At 41.5% G+C, this 21,494-nt stretch overlaps 2 protein-coding genes across 11 annotated transcripts in view; one reads left to right on the forward strand and one right to left on the reverse strand.

Annotated features, from left to right (window-relative positions):
* Nucleotides 1–13,786, reverse strand: part of LOC109906775 (intersectin-1) — a 72,749-nt gene extending 58,963 nt beyond the window's left edge. For all 7 annotated transcript variants that reach the window (XM_031792330.1, XM_031792332.1, XM_031792331.1 and 4 more), the window contains exon 1: nucleotides 13,617–13,786. The gene's annotated coding sequence lies outside the window, so the exon portion shown is untranslated. The remainder of the gene's footprint in view (nucleotides 1–13,616) is intronic.
* Nucleotides 13,787–14,021: 235 nt separating this feature from the next.
* Nucleotides 14,022–20,351, forward strand: LOC109906669 (quinone oxidoreductase-like protein 1). 4 transcript variants are annotated; one of them, XM_020504492.2, is made up of 14 exons: nucleotides 14,022–14,160; nucleotides 14,287–14,362; nucleotides 14,483–14,560; nucleotides 14,851–14,923; nucleotides 15,061–15,105; nucleotides 15,310–15,378; nucleotides 15,501–15,634; nucleotides 15,804–15,915; nucleotides 16,270–16,290; nucleotides 16,416–16,514; nucleotides 16,751–16,863; nucleotides 18,576–18,681; nucleotides 18,861–18,906; nucleotides 19,515–20,351. In XM_020504492.2, exons 2-14 carry the CDS (start codon nucleotides 14,297–14,299, stop codon nucleotides 19,612–19,614), a joined length of 1,062 nt encoding a protein of 353 aa, XP_020360081.1. In that variant the 5' UTR covers nucleotides 14,022–14,160; nucleotides 14,287–14,296; the 3' UTR covers nucleotides 19,615–20,351. The 4 variants fall into 4 exon arrangements, with proteins under 4 accessions (XP_020360081.1, XP_020360083.1, XP_020360079.1 ...); XM_020504490.2 differs by having other exon boundaries at nucleotides 14,028–14,160; nucleotides 14,304–14,362; XM_020504494.2 differs by lacking the exon at nucleotides 16,270–16,290.
* Nucleotides 20,352–21,494: the final 1,143 nt, after the last annotated feature.

The raw sequence follows: 21,494 nt of genomic DNA on the forward strand, positions 1-21,494 counted from the left end.
CAAGTTACCAGGTTGTTAGCTAGCTAAGTAACATGACGGAGCAACGTGTGTTATCAAACCAATAATTAGTGACCAGGCATTAGTTTAAAATGGCCCGCGACACGATATGTGAAATTATATAAAAAGCGTACGACTCACAGCAGAAAGAAAAAAAGGCATCGGTAAAACGGGTCTCTTTATTTATTTATTACCGTTTAGGCTACAGACGAGACGTTTTATTTGTTGTAAAGCTGCAAGCATGCCTGTCATGAAGCAGGTGCTCCATTTCCCCTATCTGGCACTCAGAGGCTGTATGACAGAACTTGCAAAGTCTACTCAGACTGGACTGTGTTCTTGGTTATAACAGGCAATTCAATTATACAATGTGTCAACATTGCTCGCTTGGCATACTGCTCCAATTTAACAAAATTTACAAATCTAACAACAGAAGATTCATCCGGGTCTGCATCTCTGCTCGACATCACGGCTAAATTAAATAAATAAAACAACTGACAGCGGAATATACGCGCATGAAGAGCAGACAGACAAAAGCCGGTGAGTGAGGGTTGGTAGGATATGAGCAGGAAAGTGAAGTGGATATTACTGGGCCTGTGCAAACAAGAGACTAGTGCCTGTTGCTTAAACTTAACTGAATGTATAAACCTTTTAGAAAGACGCCAGTAGGTTCTTTAGATTGGTAGAGCTGAAAAAGTTGGTAGTATCAAACGAAACAGTGCTAAGGTATTCTAAAATGTTGGTAACATACGTATCCTGATGTTTTGGTACCAGTATACCGTGCAACACTACTAGTGTCACTCACAGCTCAGGGGACAGGTCAACCGTGCAGAACATTCTGCCTGCTCATAGGACAACATGGACTGTCCCAGTTTCGCCTCCTCTGCACATTTTCACAGCTCAAACTAGTAGAGGCCAAAGGGAAACGGTTAGAGAACAGTGAGTGTGAAAAAAATGGTCCTCCATCCATCTTTTTTGTAAATTGTCAATGCTCCCCGACTGTCTTGCTTTCATTTCATGTATTTTTGGGGAGCTGGACAGTAACTGTATGAATGTAGATCTCTATCATTTCAACACAGTTACGATTGGCTTTAGTCATTTTGCAGTTATTCCAGCTGCACGGTTTGACGCGACTGTTAACCATAGTTGGCTAGCTAGCAAACAAGGGATAAGAGTGTTGCCAGCCAGAATGGAAACGGCACATTTAGAACCAACGATTGCGTTGTGTCCATAAATATAGAACAAAAATACTTAACGATTGTGTCTGGCAACATAGCTGATAGAATGAACGGCCAGCTGGCTTGGCTAGAAACGTGTTGGGACTAGGCGTATATTTTAATTGAGGGATGAAATAGTAGCATATGAATTACATTGATCAAAATAACGTTTTTATTTCATTGGTAATCCATTGTAGAAAAGCAATTCTACACTCGAGGTTGTGCAAAACAACCTTTTTTTTGCACGGCTGTGCTGCAGTAATAAGTACGAGGTGGGGACGAGTACCGAACATCAGCACGCTGTGCTAAAAAAGTAGTTTTGCACAACCTCGAGTGTACAAAAACGTTATTTTTTTTAAACAATGGATTACCTAAGAAATAAAAACGTTATTTATTTTGATAATGTATTTTCTTATTTTTACCAATCTACAAACAGGTGCCCTTTGTGAGGCACTGGAAAACCTCCCTGGTCTCTGTACCGGCATCCCCTGTATATATTGTTATTTCTTACTGCTGCTCTTGTATTACTTTTATCTCTTATTCTTATCACTTAAAACAATTGCGCTGTTGGCTAGGGGCTCGTAAGTAACCATTTCACTGTAAGGTCTACCTACACCTACACTGTCCGGACCTCTGGCAGTCTCTATGGGGGTGCCACAGGGTTCAATTCTTGGGCCGACTCTCTTCTCTGTATACATCAATGATGTCGCTCTTGCTGCTGGTGAGTCTCTGATCCACCTCTACGCAGACGATACCATTCTGTATACTTCTGGCCCTTCTTTGGACACTGTTAACAACCCTCCAGGCAAGCTTCAATGCCATACAACTCTCCTTCCGTGGCCTCCAATTGCTCTTAAATACAAGTAAAACTAAATGCATGCTCTTCAACCGATCGCTGCCTGCACCTGCCCACCTGTCCAACATCACTACTCTGGACGGCTCTGACTTAGAATACGTGGACAACTACAAATATCTAGGTGTCTGGTTAGACTGTAAACTCTCCTTCTAGACCCACATCAAACATCTCCAATCCAAAGTTAAATCTAGAATTGGCTTCCTATTTCACAACAAAGCATCCTTCACTCATGCTGCCAAACATACCCTTGTAAAACTGACCATCCTACCAATCCTCGACTTCGGCGATGTCATTTACAAAATAGCCTCCAATACCCTACTCAACAAATTGGATGCAGTCTATCACAGTGCAATCCGTTTTGTCACCAAAGCCCCATATACTACCCACCATTGCGACCTGTACGCTCTCGTTGGCTGGCCCTCGCTTCATACTCGTCGCCAAACCCACTGGCTCCATGTCATCTACAAGACCCTGCTAGGTAAAGTCCCCCCTTATCTCAGCTCGCTGGTCACCATAGCATCACCCACCTGTAGCACGCACTCCAGCAGGTATATCTCTCTGGTCACCCCCAAAACCAATTATTTCTTTGGCCACCTCTCCTTCCAGTTCTCTGCTGCCAATGACTGGAACGAACTACAAAAATCTCTGAAACTGGAAACACTTATCTCCCTCACTAGCTTTAAGCACCAACTGTCAGAGCAGCTCACAGATTACTGCACCTGTACATAGCCCACCTATAATTTAGCCCAAACAACTACCTCTTTCCCTACTGTATTTATTTTGCACCCCATTATTTTTATTTCTACTTTGCACATTCTTCCACTGCAAATCTACCATTCCAGTGTTTTACTTGCTATATTGTATTTACTTTGACACCATGGCCTTTTTGCCTTTACCTCCCTTATCTCACCTCATTTGCTCACATCGTATATAGACTTGTTTATACTGTATTATTGACTGTATGTTTGTTTTACTCCATGTGTAACTCTGTGTCGTTGTGTGTCGAACTGCTTTGCTTTATCTTGGCCAGGTCGCAATTGTAAATGAGAACTTGTTCTCAACTTGCCTACCTGGTTAAATAAAGGTGAAATAAAAAAATAAACACCTGTTGTATTCGGGCACATGTGACTAAGAACATTTGATTTGGTTGAATTGGTGTTTGAAATTCACTGCTCGACTGAGAGAGACCCTTACAGATTATTGTATGTGTGGGGTACAGCAATTAGGTAAACACTATTGCATAGAGTGAGTCCATGCAACTTATTATGAAACTTGTTGAGCAACGTTTTACTCATGAACCTATTTAGAATTACTATAACAAAGGGGTTGAATAGTTATTGATGAGACATTTCAGCTTTTCATTTAAAAAAATGCCGATAAACATAATTCTACTGACATTGCCAGTGACCCAAAAATCTGACAGTTGGTAACACAACAAAACTTGGAAAAAGTCAAGGGGTGTTAATACCTTCTGAAGGCACTGTATGTATGCATAATGGATTAGTAACTAACACGAGTGCTTTAGGGTGACATGGGTCAAGGCCCTCTCATTGGGCCTGCCAGAGCAGATGTGAGTCCACTAAGCCCTGAGTACATTAAGTTAGTCAGGCTTAGGGCTGTTTTCTCTGAGTATGAGCTGACCATGTTATCTCAAGGGGGGAGTTAAATACAGCCCTGATACACACCAACCAACCAGACAAAGCAATGAATCCTGGGCATTACTCTTTGGGCCAATTCTTCCCTCTTCATTAAGTGGATGAGGGAATTAAGATGGTGAACAAAACATGTGTTACTAGGGTTATACATTTTGGGGAATATTCAGAGGTGGAAACTTTCAGTGGGAATTAATGGGAAAATATGAGAATTAATTTTAATACCATTTAAATGTTTTTTTTTTTTGCATTGGATATATTTACCATATCATATGGAAACAGAAACAACTTTTATCGTAAGTAGACATAATTGCAAATTATCCTTCCAATAGAAATAAAAAACAACAATTTTGTTACGAATTGAACTTTAATCAAATGAGTTGACTCTTCACATGGGATGATTTCACTGAGCAACAAAAGAAAGAATATTGAATGATCACCACATCTCCCAAAAACATTTAACATCTGTAAAATGATAACCAAAGCTTTAGTTTCTAGATGGTCTTCCTCTCAGGCTTCCGTGTCTTCTCCCTGGACCTTCTCAATGTCCACCTCTTGAACATCAGACTCTGAGGCTTCATCTTCACTGTCATTTTCCAACCTTGTTGAAGATGGCTCGTTGTCAGGCTCAAAAAGCCTCAAATTTGCCCTGATAGCCACCAATTTTTCAACCCTTGTATTGGTCAGCCTGTTGCGTGCTTTGGTGTGCATGTTCCCGAACAAGGACCAGTTGCGCTCTGAGGCAGCTGATGTTGGTGGGATTTGGATGATGGAGGCAACAGGGGAAAGAGCCTCAGATCCACAAAGTCCCTTCCACCAGTTGACTGATGAGATATGTTGGCACCACTGCCATATTGCATCTCCATCCCAAAGCCCTTGCTTGGAAGTGTACTTCGCCAGACTGCCAAGAACCTTGCCCTCATCCAGGCCAATGTGGCGAGACACAGTAGTGATGACACCATAGGCCTTGTTGATCTCTGCACCAGACAGGATGCTCTTGCCAGCATACTTGGGGTCCAACATGTATGCTGCGGCGTGTATGGGCTACATACTTTTTGATGTATGTCAGAACTGCAGTTTCCTCTGCTTGGAGCAATAGTGAAGTGGGCAGGGCACTACAGATTTATTCTCTTACATCTGCAAGCAGAGTCTGAACATCAGACAGGATGGCATTGCCTCCATCAATCCGTGCAATGGCTACTGCTATTGCTTTCAGGAATTTCAGGCTGCTTACCACACTCTCCCAAAATACATTATGCAGGAGGATCCTCTTGATGGGGCTGTCCATATGAGCAGACTGTGATATGGCCATTTCTTGGAGAGACTCCTTCCCCTCCAGGAGACTGTCATACATGATGACAACACCCGCCCAATGGGTGTCGCTGGGCAGCTTCAATGTGGTGCTCTTATTCTTCTCACTTTGCTTGGTGAGGTAGATTGCTGCTATACCTTGATGACCCTTCACATACCAAACCATTTCCTTGGCTCTCTTGTAGAGTGTATCCATTGTTTTCAGTGCCATTATGTCCTTGAGGAGCAGATTCAAAGAATGAGCAACACAGTCAATGGGTGTGACATGAGGGTAGGACTCCTCCACTTTAGACCAAGCAGCCTTCTTGTTTGCAGCATTGTCTGTCACCAGTGCAAATACATTCTGTGGTCCAAGGTTATTGATGACTGCCTTCAGCTAATCTGTAATGTAGAGACCTGTGTGTCTGTGCTCTTTTAGAATACTGGTTGAGTAGGTGGAGATGATGTAGTTCATTATTCCTTGCCCATGAACATTCGACAAACCATCAGAGATGATTGCAATACAGTCTTCTTTCTCTATGATTTGCTTGACCTTCACTTTAACTCTGTTGAACAGCAAATTAGTAGATAAAGCATGTCTGGTTGGAGGGGTGTATGCTGGGCAAAGAACATTCAGAAATCTCTTAAATACACATTGCCTGTGAGCATCAAGAGGTGAACCAGTTGCATACACAGCTTGAGCAAGACATTTATCAGCATTTCTCTGACTATGTTCCTCCATTCAGTCAAAAAAAACGTCTGATTCCAGGAGGACCATGAGCTGTTGATATCGATAAGGTGTCGGATTCATCATTTTCACCTTGAATAAAAGTAGAGGGTCTTTTGTCAGAGGTTGCGTGTTGAGAGCGCTGAGGGAACTTTATGCACTTGGCCAGATGATTCTGCATCTTTGTTGCATTCTTCACATATGATTTGGCACAGTATTTGCAAATGTACACAGCTTTTCCTTCTACATCAGCTGCAGTGAAATGTCTCCACACATCAGATAGTGCCTGTGGCATTTTCCTGTGAAGATTAGAAAAAAAATAGTAAAAGGAAATAATACAATTCCATGTACAGATAAATAGAGTAAACAACTTACGTGTAGGATAAATGTTTTAAAATGAAACATGAATGGAAACAGGTGAATTACCACTCAAACAAGCTAAAACCCACATGGTAGCAAAAACTAACTTGCAGAAATTGTTCACAAGTTTGAAATGATTTAAAGCACACTTTGCCGTAGGCTACTATTTACTAGTTAACTCATGTCATGAAATATATTCACCCCACCCAGTATTGTAAACAAAACTTACCAGAAAGCATGTAGTCCTTGGCTCAGACAGTGCAGTAGTGTGGGCTCAATAGCATCTCATTTGTATGCAAGATTTTGAGAATCAGCTGTACATGTGATGGAAGAGTGCATTGACTGCACATGTGACAGAAGAATACACTGTGCATGCAGAGGGTTGCATTTCCATTTAATTTAGGATATTCCACAAGAACTAGAATTTTCTTATGTGTATCCCGCAAAAAAGGTTCACTGTTTTTAGATAATTTAAGCAAAATTAACTTGCCATGGAAAATTCCCAGAAAAGAATTCTGGAAATATACCGTAAAGTTTCCGACCCTATGTGGAACTGGAAGTCGATGTGTTTTTGTTCTCCGTCTTAAGTGGGGTGACGGGACAGTGTGAGGGGTAATAATAGACCCCACTTCACGTCCCTCTCACCCTCACCTAGACACACTCTGGTGTGAAAGTCCTGTGCCGCTACTGTTATCACATTCTTGCCTGTAATGTTGACGTCAACAGCAGTGCCACACTGGAGGACAACAGTGGCTAGGTAGAGGGACTGTGAACCTATTAGGGCTAGGCCCTAAAAATTGTTAAAGAATCAAGCCACCCAAGTCATAGACTGTCCTATCTGCTCCTGCACGGTAAGGAGGTACCGGAACGGCATGCCTGGGACCAAAAGGCTTCTTAACAGCTTCTACCCCAAAGCCATAAGACTACTAAACAGTTAATCAAATGGCTAACTGGACCATTTGCATTGACCGCCTTATTTTATTCTAATTTATTATAGGTTTTTGCACCGACTCTCTTGCACAGGCTCCATGTACACTCACTGGACTAACCACATACTACACACAAGCATATCGACTCCACACAAAACACACACATATTGACACTACACACATTCCTTCACATTCGCTGCATGGTCACTTAACCCCTACCTACATGTACATATTACCTCAATTACCCTATACCCCTGCACATTTACTCGGTACCCCTTTAATATAGCCTCGTTATTGTTATTTTAATTGTTTTACAATTTTTCCTTTCATTTATTTGACATTTTTCTAACTTTTTCTTTACTCTGCATTGTTGGTTAGGTGCTTGTAAGTAAGCATTTTACTCTAAGGTCAACAAATACCTATTGTATTTGGCGCATGTGACATAATCTGATTTGACATGGCCTAAATATTAGGGCCGAGACCCTACCAGTAACACGATCCTCATTAATATCATGGCAAGGAAACAAAACAAACCGGATTTACCTTATTTAGAAAAACAGCCCTAATATTGGAAGGAAAAATCATTATGTTGTCATTCAGAGTCACATTTATTTATTTTCCAAGCTATAGCCCACAATATTTGACATAAAACAGGTTTTTAAAAAGGACCAAAGGTGGCCAACTTTGTTTTCGTCATGGAAAAAATATTGCAGGTCACAACCCTACTAGTTAAAGTGAACAGCACCAAGTGGGGCTGACTAATGGCACAGGAGTGTTTTTTCAGGATCAAAAGAGGCTTAGGTGGTGGGCGTGGCAGGGGACGTGGCAATGCCAAATTGTAGTGATGAGTTTAAAACATATTTTATTGAACTGCTACAGAACTAAATAAATATGGTACCTGATGAGAATAATTGATTTTGATGTATGTATAAATTGCAAGACTGTCTTTCACTGTGTTTTTGATACTCAAATGGATGATAATACTAAAGATGTATGGTGGACTGCATTGTGAACAATAAGATTTGGAAGACAAAAATGTATTGACTATAAAACCTTTTTTTTTTTTTTACAAATCAAAACGGAATTAAAAATAATTCAAAACGCTGGACTCCAAAAAACAAGTTGACCTACAAAAACTTCCATGGACTCTTAAATTATGTAAATCATGCTAAGTAGCATAATAATGAAGCCATTTATTGATGTGAAAACAGATTTGTAATCATATGAATTAAATGTATTATGTTGGTCAAATTAGATTTAAAAATAATAATACATTATTTTACACACAAAAAACGTATTGGCACTGTCGGCACGGATTAATTTGAGAAAACGATAGAAGCCCCCCCCATCTTTTAAAAATTTATTTTGCCATTTTAGCATTCAAGCTAATTTCTTGCAGTTCTAGGAATTTCTCCATGAAACAGAGAAAATGTTGCAAATTTCCAAGGATTCTATATATTCTGCCATGGAGCTGAGAAAACTTTGCAGTTTTAAAGATAATGCATATAATTGCAGGAAAATATGCCATGGCTAATGCTGTGTTCTTGTGCTCAAACTTAATAACAAAATCAATACTTCATAGTTTGGAAATGTTCAGTTTGGACTTAGAAACCCTTGGGCGTGCTGCCTATGTCAGAAAAATCCCTGCACAGGTGGGGATGCTGTTTAAGTCATCAAGTGACTTTTATAGTGTCCTTGAGCTGCTCAGAAGAATACTAATAGCGGCAAAAAAAGCATTGTGAAAAATCCAAACAAAAAAGTGTAGGAGAAAAAGCTAGCAAAACACAGACATACGAAGTGATCCAAGTCGCACAGACACGGGCCCATTTGGATCGGCTGAAGAAAGGAATAAAAAGGAGGTGTCACTCTTCCTAGAGCTGGCCGCCCGGCCAAATTGAGCAATCGGGGGAGAAGGGCCTTAGTCCGGGAGGTGACCAAGAACCCGATGGTCACTGACAGAGCTCTAGAGTTCCTCTGTGGAGATGGGAGAGCCTTTGAGAAGGACAACAATCTCTGCAGCACTCCACCAATCAGGCCTTTATGCTAGAGCGACCAGATGGAAGCCACTCCTCAGTAAAAGGTACGACAGCCTGCTTTGAGTTTGCCAAAAGGCACCTAAAGTACAGAGAGATCCTTGATGAAAACCTACTCCAGAGCACTCAGGACCTCAGACTGGGGTGAAGGTACACCTTCCAACAGGACAACAACCCTAAGCACACAGCCAACACAACGCGGGAGTGGCTTCGGGACAAGTATCTGAATGTCCTTGAATGACCCAGCCAGAGCCCGGACTTGAACCCCATCAAAAATCTCTGGAGAGCCTTAAATAGCTGTGCAGCAACGCTCCCCATCCAACACTGACAGATCTTGAAAGGATCTGAAGAGAAGAATGGGAGAAACTCCCCAAATACAGGTGTAAGCTTGTAGCGTCACACCCAAGAAGACTCGAGGTTGTAATTGCTGATAAAAGGTGTTTCAATAAAGTACTGAGTAAAGGGTCTGAATACTTATTTCAAAGGTGATTTTTCAGTTTAAAAAATATATACATATATATATAATTGAGCAAAAATTTAGCAAAAATGTAATTATGGGGTATTGTGTGTAGTTTGGGGGGGGGGGGGGGGGGGGTCGATTTAATACATTTTAGAATAAGGCTGTAACGTAACAAAATGTGGCAAAAGTCAAAGGGTCTGAATACTTTCCGAATGCACTGTACAGAGGTGCGAACTGTGCAACACACACACACAGTTATTTCCACCATCTCCAGGAGAGATCCAAACTGCATGCAGACAGTATTTGAGGGAATCCTACTCCCAACTGCAGCACCAACATCAGAATTATCGCTCATCAAACTAACATGACCTTGGATAAAGGGGAGTTGGTGTTTAAGAAACCATCATACAACTATCTAACTATCAGATGGCTTGTCAATCTCGGGCCCACAGATCCTGCAGTGAATGCTGTGCAACCAATTGGCAGTCTGGTCCCCAAAGGGCAGCTCTGGTTCACTGGTCAAGGGTCAAAAGGTTGAGGTGGGGAACGGGGCACTCGGTTAGCAACAGTGTCTATGGTGTACGCCAGGACAAGGGCATTGCCTGCTTCTTTGAAACATATCTAGCTGTAACCTATATCATGTTGCTTTGGCAGTATAACTAAATATGCTGGGGGGAAAAAATACACTGCAGTTGACTGTGTGGATTGCTGGTGGGAATTTAATGTGACACTTTCCTGTCGAGGACCTGAAACGCCATGCTCCAGCCAATGTCAAGTCAAGGTTGCCCTGTAGCTGAGCAACCCAGGAGCGATAGATTGGAGCGCTGCAGTATCTGCAACTGTGCAGCCAAAGCTCTCTCCTCACATGCATGCGCACACACACACACAACACAAGCCCACTGCCTATCAGTCAGCCCATATGCCCCGATGCAGATCAGCTCAGTCAAAGGTTAATGTAAAAACGCAGAAACGATTAGGTTTGGTGGGCCGTTTTCCCTGCGCTATGAAAAGTCTGGAATTCCCTCTGCAATAACCACACCATGTTCAGTCCTGAGGGGAAAATTCCCAGTTCAAAAGCCAAGTCAATACTATGTGTATAGTGAATCTACCTACCGTCAACAAGACTGCATTTCTTAACACAGAACATTGCGCTGGCTGTTTTCTTGCCATGACTCCATAGTAGTGCTCGGCGATATGGCCAAATTATCATATGTTTTTTCTCTCTCAGTATGACAGTATTTTATGTTTAGAAATTTGCTTTGAGTAGTACATGCCCCTTGGGTGGCAGCATACATTCTAAGTGATTTCAATGGGTCACTTCATTCTGAATGTTTTATACTATTCAATTCAACCAAAAAAATGTACTGCACTTTAATCATTTTCTGCATTTCCTCACATGGCTGCACAATATGGGCCCCAAAAAAATGGAGAACTTATTTGTCACCAAATGTTGCAATTGTGATTTGACTTGCGATTTAGATCAACACACTTGGGTGAACATTTGGAATCATGGAAATAGAATGTTTATTCTAATTCTATATTTAGAATATAACAGTGGAGGCTGCTGAGGGGAGGACAACTCATAATAATGGCTGCAAACATGTTTGATACCATTCACGCCATTCCAGCCATTATACTCCATCCCAGACATTATTATGAGCCGTCCTCCCGTGGAATATAAATATTAGTGGGCACTTTAAATACAGTGTTGTTTGATATGACAACAAATTAAAATGTCAGGGAGGAGTTATTGTGACAGGGTAGGCACCAAAGTATTTTTAATAGCTAGCTAGCCAGCTAGCTAACCAGCTAACTAGTTATTAGCATTAGCAGCTAACATGATTTAGCTAAAACATGGTAAGGAAAAACAAACTAGCTGTTTGCAGATGTAAGAAAAATAAACTAAGTGTCATTTTAGAAAGCTTGTGGATTTCTTAATAGAAGGAGGTCTGTGTGGAAAAAGGAATGGAGAGAGTGGAGAGGGATGACTTAAGTTATTTTTATTTAACCTTTATTTAACTAGGCAAGTCAGTTAAGAACAAATTCTTATTTACAATGACGGCCTACCGTCGTAGTGGTTTAAACTATAAAAATGGAGGTTACACAAGGCAAATCACATTTAACAAATCAAATACCGTTATAGAAGGTCAAGTAAAAAACCCAAATGGTCCATGCATCAATACCGGTATATAGTCAATTACAGTATACCGCCCAGCCGTAATCTATAGTATTGAATAAAGCTGATAAACAGAAAAATCCAAAGCCCCATTTGAGAGGGAGATGCAAGTCCAGCAAAGCAGTTCCCCCAGCCTTTGCTGTTAAGACGCCAAAGCAGAAAACCAAATAACTGAATTAGCATGCTAACACTAAAAATGTGCACCAGAGCAGCACAGTGGGTCTCCTACAAGTCAGCCAAAACTCAGCAGGCAATAGCGCTGGAAAGTGAAACTGTGGTGGCAAAAGGCACTCTATGCTATGGCATTGTGACCAAAATCAAAGCATGTCACTTCCTTCATGCCCCTGAAATCAAGATAAGTTGGGGTAGGGTGTCATTGACAGCAACAAAGTTCAATGCACATTAATAATTTATTAGATCTTTCTTAACAGCCAAGCATGGCTTCTAGATTCAGACAGTGGAGCTTGGTTTAGGTGGGGCTACTGGGTGTGTGTGAGGCAATGCCAAACATGGCTGTTAAACACTCACTCACTCTTCCTCTGCAGGTCTCCCTCTGACAAACACACACAAATGCATGCTAGTGGCATGGTGAGATGTCAGACAGAAATATCCTAGAGTAGACACGTTTTTGGGGGATATTAATTTAATTAGCTAAACAAAAGAAACAAAATAATCCAACCTGTGCAAGACTAATTATGTCAGGGCAAGGGCACAACCCAGCTTTTGGCAATAGCTAACTAGCAAATTAGATATGGCTAGGTCCAAAGCCTTCTTTTCTATTGCAAATAGAAAGCTATGGCCATGACATTCCTATTGAAGCGAAGCAAAATATTAAAACTAAAGCATACATAGGTAGCAAGCTAACTGGCCAGTTAACTGTCAATGGACCGTCGTTAGCTAGCTAGTCAGTCTGCTAGCCGTTGGCTTACATGAATGGCTGCTAGCTAGTCTGTTTAGTCAGGCTGTAATACACAATTCATTGGTATATACAGTCTGACACATTCGTATGAAAAATCTTGTTAAATGTTCCTTAAAAGCCAGAATGTTGCAAAATAAAATTGCGTTGAAACTTACTCTACCGGTTGTCTGTGCAGTTTGTCCTTGTCCAGATGCTCGAAATTTGACACACAATATCCACAGGAAAGTATTGTTTATCCAACTTTTTAGCAGTAGGTAGGTATATGGTTCAGTTAGGCACCTAGGTCAAATTAGTTTTACATTAGATATTCAGTTCTCTCTCTTCAATAGCTATTGAGCATGCATGCCACAACAATGCAAATGTTATATTCTGAATGCTTGGTTCAATATCTATTGACGAGATAATATCCAATAAAACGACCTTTATTACCTCAGTGCCGAACCCAACAATATAATAACATATGTAACTACCTACTTGCTCTCTAGTCGGGTAAACAATAATTTATTGTGGATATTTTGTCTCAAATGAAGAGCAGCTGAAGGGAAAGACGAACCACAGAGACAACCGGTAGAGTAAATTGAAATATTCAACATTCTGTCTTGTAAGGAACACTTACCCGATTTTGCACACAAACGTTTCAGCCTGTACATAATTTAACGTTAGCAATTCATTGTGCATTACAGTCTGATTAATCCGTCTAACGTTAGTTGCTAACTAACGTTAATGTAAATAATTGCTAACTAACGTAGCTTGCTTAACTTCACATTCAACACAAATTAACTTGGTTGGCTAAAGTAAGGAACCTTGGAAATATCATACACTAAAATGCATACAATGGCATATGACTGGTTAGCTAGCTAATAACACGAAATGGGCTGATAAGTGCAGTGCAGCGATTTCCTACCCTCCGTCTTGACTGCCCCCTACTAGCCACTTACCAGCTAGCTAGGCTAGCCAGCAATTCTTCCACATTTTTACTGATTGATTAACATATTTTTCTTACCTCATCGTTCGTTTTCCATTCTTAAATAATTGATAAGCTAAGGAACTGTGTGTTACTTATAAGATAAAAATGAATGAATTCCCCTGCAACGGTCGATTTAGCGAGATATTTCCCCTGTAATTGCAAATTCCCTTCCACCAAGGGCCCGCCGTAAGGCTACGCAAATTGGAAAATGGGGTACCACCGCGAGATGTTGAGTTTTCTGAGTATCTGCAATATTGAGCCAATCAGCGAACGATATAATATGATCGACGTAAAATTGTACTAATCACAAATAGGAAAAAATTGATGGAAGTGCCCCATTGGACCATAATCATTGATTGACAATGAATTCTGTATGTGCGATAAAACAAAACATCGAATGGGCAGCTTAAACCAATCTCGCGGTATCAACATTTTTGGGCGTACGTAGGATTTATAGGAAACCATACAAATATTTGTTGATGCACGTAGTTAGCGGACGTTAACTATTTTTCTGCCCATTTTCTTTTAACCGAAGACCGTTAGCTAATATCATATGTCTAATATTACATGTATTTGTTTGGTAAGATATATGCATACTCATTGACATGATTTAACAGTTTCTACTTTCAATGCACAGCTAAACAAAGAATTGCCAACTGGCGTCAGTTGCTCTAATTGCACGTGAATTGCACCTGCCTATTGACAGTTTTTCCACCATGAAAGGGCTTTACTGTAAAGTGGGTGAAACTGCTGCGGAGGCGAAATTTGTCATCCAGGAAACGGTGAGTGCCCAGCATAATAATGTAGCTATCGCTTTAGTCTAGCATGCCAACACTTTTAGCAGGAAGGCTCATAGTTGGCTGTCTGACAAACTCACTGATTGTCTTTTCAACATGTCACAGAATGTACCCAGTGCCCTCGGTAGCAACCAGGTTAAAGTGCAAGTGAAGGCATGTGCCCTTAGTCCACTGGATTTAAAAGTAAGTGTAAATGTGTGTTATACTCATTGTATTGTCAATGTTAACTATATAGACCTAGCAATAGCCCTACTGTCTCAGTCATAATGGACAAGACTTACTGTTGTCACTTTCAATATGCTGCCTGAAATCAGTATCAGACCTGTTTTATCTGAAAACTAAAATTGGGGACCAAAGTATATGTTGCTTTTGGTCAGGGTTGCTGTAGGACAGGCCTACCTTACCTGACCACACATCATGAATGGCTGTATGGGCTACTTGTCACATTTCCTTACCCTCTGTCCTCTGGTTAGCTACATGAGGATCTAAAGTTGCAAAGGGACCTGGTGCCAGTAGGGAGGGAGATTGTTGGGATTGTCCTCCAAGGTAAACAGGATATCCACTTCATGGATCGTAATTGACCTTTGTTTATGACTTTGATGTTTAGCACATTTAATTTCACAACGTACTTTATTTTTGGAACAAACCTTTAATCGTTTGCAATATTTTTGTTCTGTCTTCAGTTGGGCCTAAGGTGACCTTTTTCCAACCTGATGATGAAGTTGTAGGTAAATGTTACAGGTGGGATCTGAACCCCGCTACTTAAGGATAAATCATAGAGCTTCAAAACATCCCCTTATTTTGATGATTCTGACATTATCATCGGCAATGTTCCCGATAACCTATTGAAAGACCCTTCCCATTTATAATTTTTAGGATATGACCATGGTGTATTTATCTAGGCTTTGCTTTTCCCTTCTTTCACATGACAGGAATTCTGCCCTTGGATACAGCGATGTCTGGTTTGTGCGAAGCCGTCGTCATCAACGAGAATCATCTTGGTATGTTGCACACGTCCAAAATCCAAGTGTTAAACAAGAGTACATCTATCGCATTTGTTGGTACAAATTAAGTAATTGTTTCTTCTTGCAATAAATGAGTGACTTTTGTGTTCGTTCACCAGTGCAGAAGCCAGAGAAGTTGAGATGGGTGGAGGTGGCAGGGGCTATTCGGGATGGACTCCGTGCCTATACAGCTCTCCATACCCTAGCCCGTATGGTATCCGGGCACACACTGCTGGTGCTGGATGGAGCCAGTGTAGGTATTTCCCCATAGTGGCCCCTCATCTGAGCATTCAATGGGACTGTAGAAATCCATAATTGGACATCACAAGAAGATGGCAGCAAAGAATCTTAATAGTAGCACACAATGTCTTTAAGAGAACAAGACTACTAACTGCTATTTTGGCTGTGTTTATGCCTTTCAGCCCTTTGGAGTTCTGTCCATCCAGCTGGCCCACTACCATGGGGTTAAAGTACTGGCGTCAGCTCTGTCCTCCGAAGACCAGAAGTTCCTGGAGCAGCTTCGGCCCAGCGTCGGTGAGAACAGGGAGGGGGCCAACGTGTGTGTGAATAGACAAGTGGTGTCACAGTAGAGAATGTGTTGGAAGTTGAGGATTGTAAATTGATGCAGCCGGGTAATAATGGATGTGAAGAGAGTGTTACTATCAGTTACCTAAACTACTCTCATCATGAAAAATAAGGTAGTAAAGTTCTGACAGCAACACACTGGGCCGGTTTCTCAGACACAGGTTAAGCAGTCTGAAAAGCATGCTAGATGGAAATTCACAGGGAAACTGTCCTGTATTATTTAATCCTAGTCTATGCTCTGTTTCCTCTCTCATTCTCCGTTCTTACCTCTGTCACTCCTTTGACTCAAATCACGCATTCTAGGAGTGCGAGAGTCTCTTGTAGGTAAGTCTTGTGTGTGTGTGTCCCCTTGCAGGTCAATGGAAATGGAGTACCAAAAATGCTTATTTATTGTTTGCACACTGTTTGGCATGTAGCCTTCATAAGGGATTTCCCTGTCCTGTGTCTAGCCAGAGTGATAGGTGTGTGGGATACCAAGGTGGACCTGGTGGATTCCTGTTTGGAAGAGACAGGCGGTCTAGGGGTGGACATTGTCATTGACTCTGGAGGTAAGAAGCCAATGTAGGGCCATAGGTTGTTGTTATCCATTATGCTTGCTAGCTTTGTCTAACATGAATCGTAGTGCTGTGTGAGTGTGCTTCTGTGATTTTGTATTTTAACAAAATGCTTTGTAACAGGAATAGAAGGAAAATGGAGTCACTGTTGTGCCCTGTTGTTTTTATACCCCTGACACAAGCTGAAGAGGTGTCTTTTGAAGTGATTGTGGTGATGTGTGTTCCTCCAGTGAGATTGCATGAGGAGGAGCCAGAGGCCAGGTGTCTTCTGCCCTACAAGCATGACATCATCACCCTGCTCGGGGTCGGAGGTCACTGGGTTACAACTGAGCAAAACCTGCAGGTAGACTGCAGTCAAGTATTCCATCCATTCGTGTTGGATTAGAGCAGCCATTTGGCAGTTCAGTTCCACTAGTCATCATATCACAAGATTTATTCATCACTACTTGTCACACATACAATGGGTGATTGAAATGTTGCTTGTTTGTTACAGCTTGTTAATGTGTGCTTTCTGAGAAGTTAAACATACTGCAAAAAAACAGACCTTGCACACTGTCAATGTTATGTTGGGAGGAGTGAAGAGATCTGGGTTAATGGTGTTTCCTGTAATAATGTGTACAGTTGAAGTCGGAAGTTTACATAAACCTTAGCCCAATACATTTTAAACTCCTTTTTTCACAATTCCTGACATTTAATCCTAGTAAAAATTAATTGACTTAGGTCAGTTAGGATCACCACTTTATTTTAAGATTGTGAAATGTCAGACTAATATTAGAGAGAAGGATTTATTTCAGCTTTTATTTCTTTCATCACATTCCCAGTGGGTCAGAAGTTTACATATACTCAATTAGTATTTGGGAGCACTGCCTTTAAATGGTTTAACTTGAGTCAAATGTTTCCGGTAGCCTTCCACAAGCTTCCCACAATAAGCTGGGTGAATTTTGTCCCATTCCTCCTGACAGAGCTGGTGTAACTGAGTCAGGTTTGTAGGCCTCCTTGCTCGCACACACTTTTTCAGTTCTGCCCACACATTTTCTATAGGATTAATGTCAGGGCTTTGTGGTGGCCACTCCAATACCTCGACTTTCTTGTTCTTAAGCTATTTTGCCACAACTTTGGAAGTATGCTTGGGGTCATTGTCCATTTGGAAGACCCGTTTGCGACCAAGCTTGAACTTCCTGACTGATGTCTTGATGTTGCTTCAATATCCACATAATTTTCCATCCTCATAATGCCATCTATTTTGTGAAGTGCACCAGTCCCTCCTGCAGCAAAGCACCCCCACAACATGATGCTGCCACCCCATGCTTCACAGTTGAGATGGTGTTTCTTGGCTTGCAAGCCTCCCTTTTTCTTCCGAACATAACGATGGTCATTATGGCCAAACAGTTCTATTTTTGTTTCATCAGACCAGAGGACATTTCTCCAAAAAGTACAATCTTTGTCCCCATGTGCAGTTGCAAACCGTATTCTGGCTTTTTTTATGGCAGTTTTGGAGCAGTGGCTTCTTCCTTGCCGAGTGGCCTTTCAGGTTATGTCGACATAGAACTCGTTTTACTGTGGATATCGATACTTTTGTACCCATTTCCTCCAGCATCTTCACAAGGTCCTATGCTGTCGTTCTGGTACTTTTCGCACCAAAGTACGCTAATACCTAGAAGTCAATTAGGCTATCAGAAGTTTCTAAAGCCATGACATACTTTTCTGGAATTTTCCAAGCTGTTTAAATACACAGTCAATTTAGTGTTTGTAAACTTCTGACCGACTGGAATTGTGATACAGTGAAATAATCTGTCTGTAAACAATTGTTGGAAAAATTACTTGTCATTTACAAAGTAGATGTCCTTAACCGACTTGCCAAAACTTTAGTTTGTTAACAAGAAATTTGTGGAGTGGTTGAAAAATGAGTTTTAATTACTCCGACCTAAGTGTATGTGAACTTCAACTGTATTTATCGCAGTCTTCCCATTGACCTTCAAGTGGATTTGCTCAAGTAAGTACACAACGTCTTTTTTGTTTGGGATTTAATCTGAGCTCGTCTCTTCTGTTTCTTAGCTGGACCCTCCAGATAGCCGCAGCCTCTTCCTGAAGGCCGCCTCCCTGTCCTTCCTCAACGAGGAGGTGTGGGGGGCATCCAGTGCCCGCCAGGGGAGGTACCTCCGTATCCTTTAGCCTACCCAGCCCCTCTGGGTCAGCCTCTGGAGGGGGCAGGAATTTAAAATCTAACTAATTCATTGAGATGAAACAAACATATTAAAATGAAAATCTGATATATTAGCAATGCCCAACCCCTTATAATTGCTATTGTGTTACATGTTAACCTTACATGCTCCTTTTCAGACATCATGAAGGATATAGTGGAGAAGCTTTCCACTGGGACCTTAAGGTACAGCAGAACTGCAATAATGAGTGTGTGTGTGTGTAGTGCAAGTGTGAATAAGCAAGGGCCTCCCGAGTGGCACAGCGGTCTAAGATACTGCATTGCAGTCCTTGAGGCGCCACTACAGACTGGGTTCGATCCCAGGCTGTGTCGCAGCTGGCTGTGACCGGGAGACCCATGAGGTGGCGCACAATTGGCCCAGCATCGTTGGGGGAGGGTTTGGCCGGGCCGGGATGTCCTTGACCCATCGCACTCTATCGACTCCTTGTGGCGGGCTGGGTGCATGCACGCTGACTTCGGTTGCCAGCTGTACAGTGTTTTCTCCGACACATTGATGCAGCTGGCTTCCAGGTTAAGCGAGCAGTGTGTCAAGAAGCAGTGCGGCTTGGCAGGGTCGTGTTTCGGAGGACACATGGGAGAGGCGAAGGTCGAGAGCCGAGTCTGTATGGGAGTTGCAGCAATGGGACAAGACTGTTACTATCAATTTGGATATCACGAAAGAGGGGTGAAAAATGTGTTTGAGTAAGCATGGTTATACTGTACGTTTGATATTGGTATGTTTGAGTTTGTTTATCCTGGTGGACAGCGCTCACATTGCCCTCTGTCTTATGCAGGCCCCAGCTAGAGGACCCAGTGCCTTTGTATGATGCCACAGTCTCCATGGAGATGGTGCAAAAGAAACAAGTCCGGAAGAGGTTGGTTATTCAACTCTGAGGCGGACAGACACTCAGGTCCAGCATTCCCCTTGTCAAAAACAGGCCCCCAAATTCTGCCTCTCATATTTCCTATGTATTTTTGGCCAGCAGTGGTGGAAAAAGTACCCAATTGTCATACTTGAGTAGTAGTAAAGATACCTTAATAGAAAGTTACTCAAATAAGTCACCCAGTAAAATTCTACTTGAGTAAGTCTAAAGTATATTTGAGCAATTACATTTACAACCCAAATAGTTTAAGTATCAAAAGTATAAATGCAAATTCATAAGGATAGCCAGAGGCACACTCCAACAGTCAGACATTTATTTACAAAAGATGCGTGTGTTTAGTGAGACCGCCAGAGCATAGGCAGTAGGGATGACCACTTGTTCTCTTGATAAGTGTGTGAATTTCACTTTTTTTTCTGTCCTGCTCAGCGTTCAAAATGTAATGAGTTTTTGGTTGGAAGGGAAAATGTATGGAATAAAAAGTACAATATTTTCTATAGGAATGTAGTGAAGTAATAGTACAGATACCCCAAAAAACAACTTATGTAAGAATACTTTAAAGTACAACTTAATCGGTGGTGTAAAGTACTTGCCAGTCATTCCAATACAATGTAAATATGTGCAAAGTTTGAGTTGATCAAAACATATAAAATGAGATGGATATCTAAATGTTTGCTCTGTTTAGTGTAATTACATACAGCACATTTGAGGTTTGTCCTTTTATTAAAAACCTTTGTTGTTAATCCTCAAGCATTGACTTTTTTTACAGCCTCCAACAGAGCAACACATTAGTGGCATGCTTAATAGGACACACTGTAGAAAATCATTTGAAGAACCTTCTGTTTGAAAAAAGTTTTCAGTTTGGTGCCTTACTGAACATTACCCAACTTGAATTCTACATGAACTGCAACTGTGCTTTTCATGTGTCATTTGTGACCAGAGAAATTCTCACTAAATGATTAATCTAAGGTGGGGAAACAGCAATGTCCTGTTAGTGGAGGCTTTCCGGGATTGGAGAGATACTATTGTCCACCTGTACCACTCTCTGAGGGCATATCAGAAGTGTTGATGGGTCACTTCCAAATAGTTTGTCCTTCCAGTCAACACACTGTCCTCAGGTAACCCCTCACTGTGATTGGCCAGAGTTAACAGGGCTACGTTCAATACATAACGGAACAGAAACTGTGCTGTACTGAAACGATCAGTTGAAAAAACATGGAGGGGTGTGGGTTCAAAATGACCCGCTGTCTTTTAAATGCGTCACTCATTGCTTCAACACACACCGTGGCAAACGCACTTCAAAGTGTTCAATAACATACAAAAAAACTTTTGGAAAATGTCTCATTCAGTACAAACTGTTCCGCAAACGTTCAAGCGAACTTAGCGCACCCCTGATTTCTTTGATTAATTGAATCGCTAGACAAGTTAATGGAAACAACTTGTGACAGTGTCCTTTTGGTGGGCCACTTCCACCGCACTGATAATGAAACCGACATGGTAGTCTCCTCATAGAAGCATAGCCTGTGATAGATAAAGTGACCGGTTCTGGAACATCATACTAAGTTGTGCATGCTGTTCTGTCTGCTTGGCAACAATTGTTTCTGAAGACTCTGCAGCATTTCCTGGTTAAGACCCAGAATTCCTTGCTCCTTTTGTCATAGACATTCCACCACAGCTAGCTGCTCCTTGAGAGACTCGTCTGCTTTCTCGGTTAGTTGTGATATCTGGAAAAACAAGGAGGATAAAGCCTCACACAATTTCAAAACAAGCTCATTGTCAGATCCTAGAATCAGCTCATCAGCAAAAACCTAAATAAGCTTGATCTACTCTGTCTATAGGTGCAAGCATCTGCTCAAGTGGCCAATGGAGAATAACTGAACCCAATTATAGCCA

The sequence above is a fragment of the Oncorhynchus kisutch genome, linkage group LG16 (assembly GCF_002021735.2).
Source record: "Oncorhynchus kisutch isolate 150728-3 linkage group LG16, Okis_V2, whole genome shotgun sequence".
Classification (NCBI taxonomy): domain Eukaryota; kingdom Metazoa; phylum Chordata; class Actinopteri; order Salmoniformes; family Salmonidae; genus Oncorhynchus; species Oncorhynchus kisutch.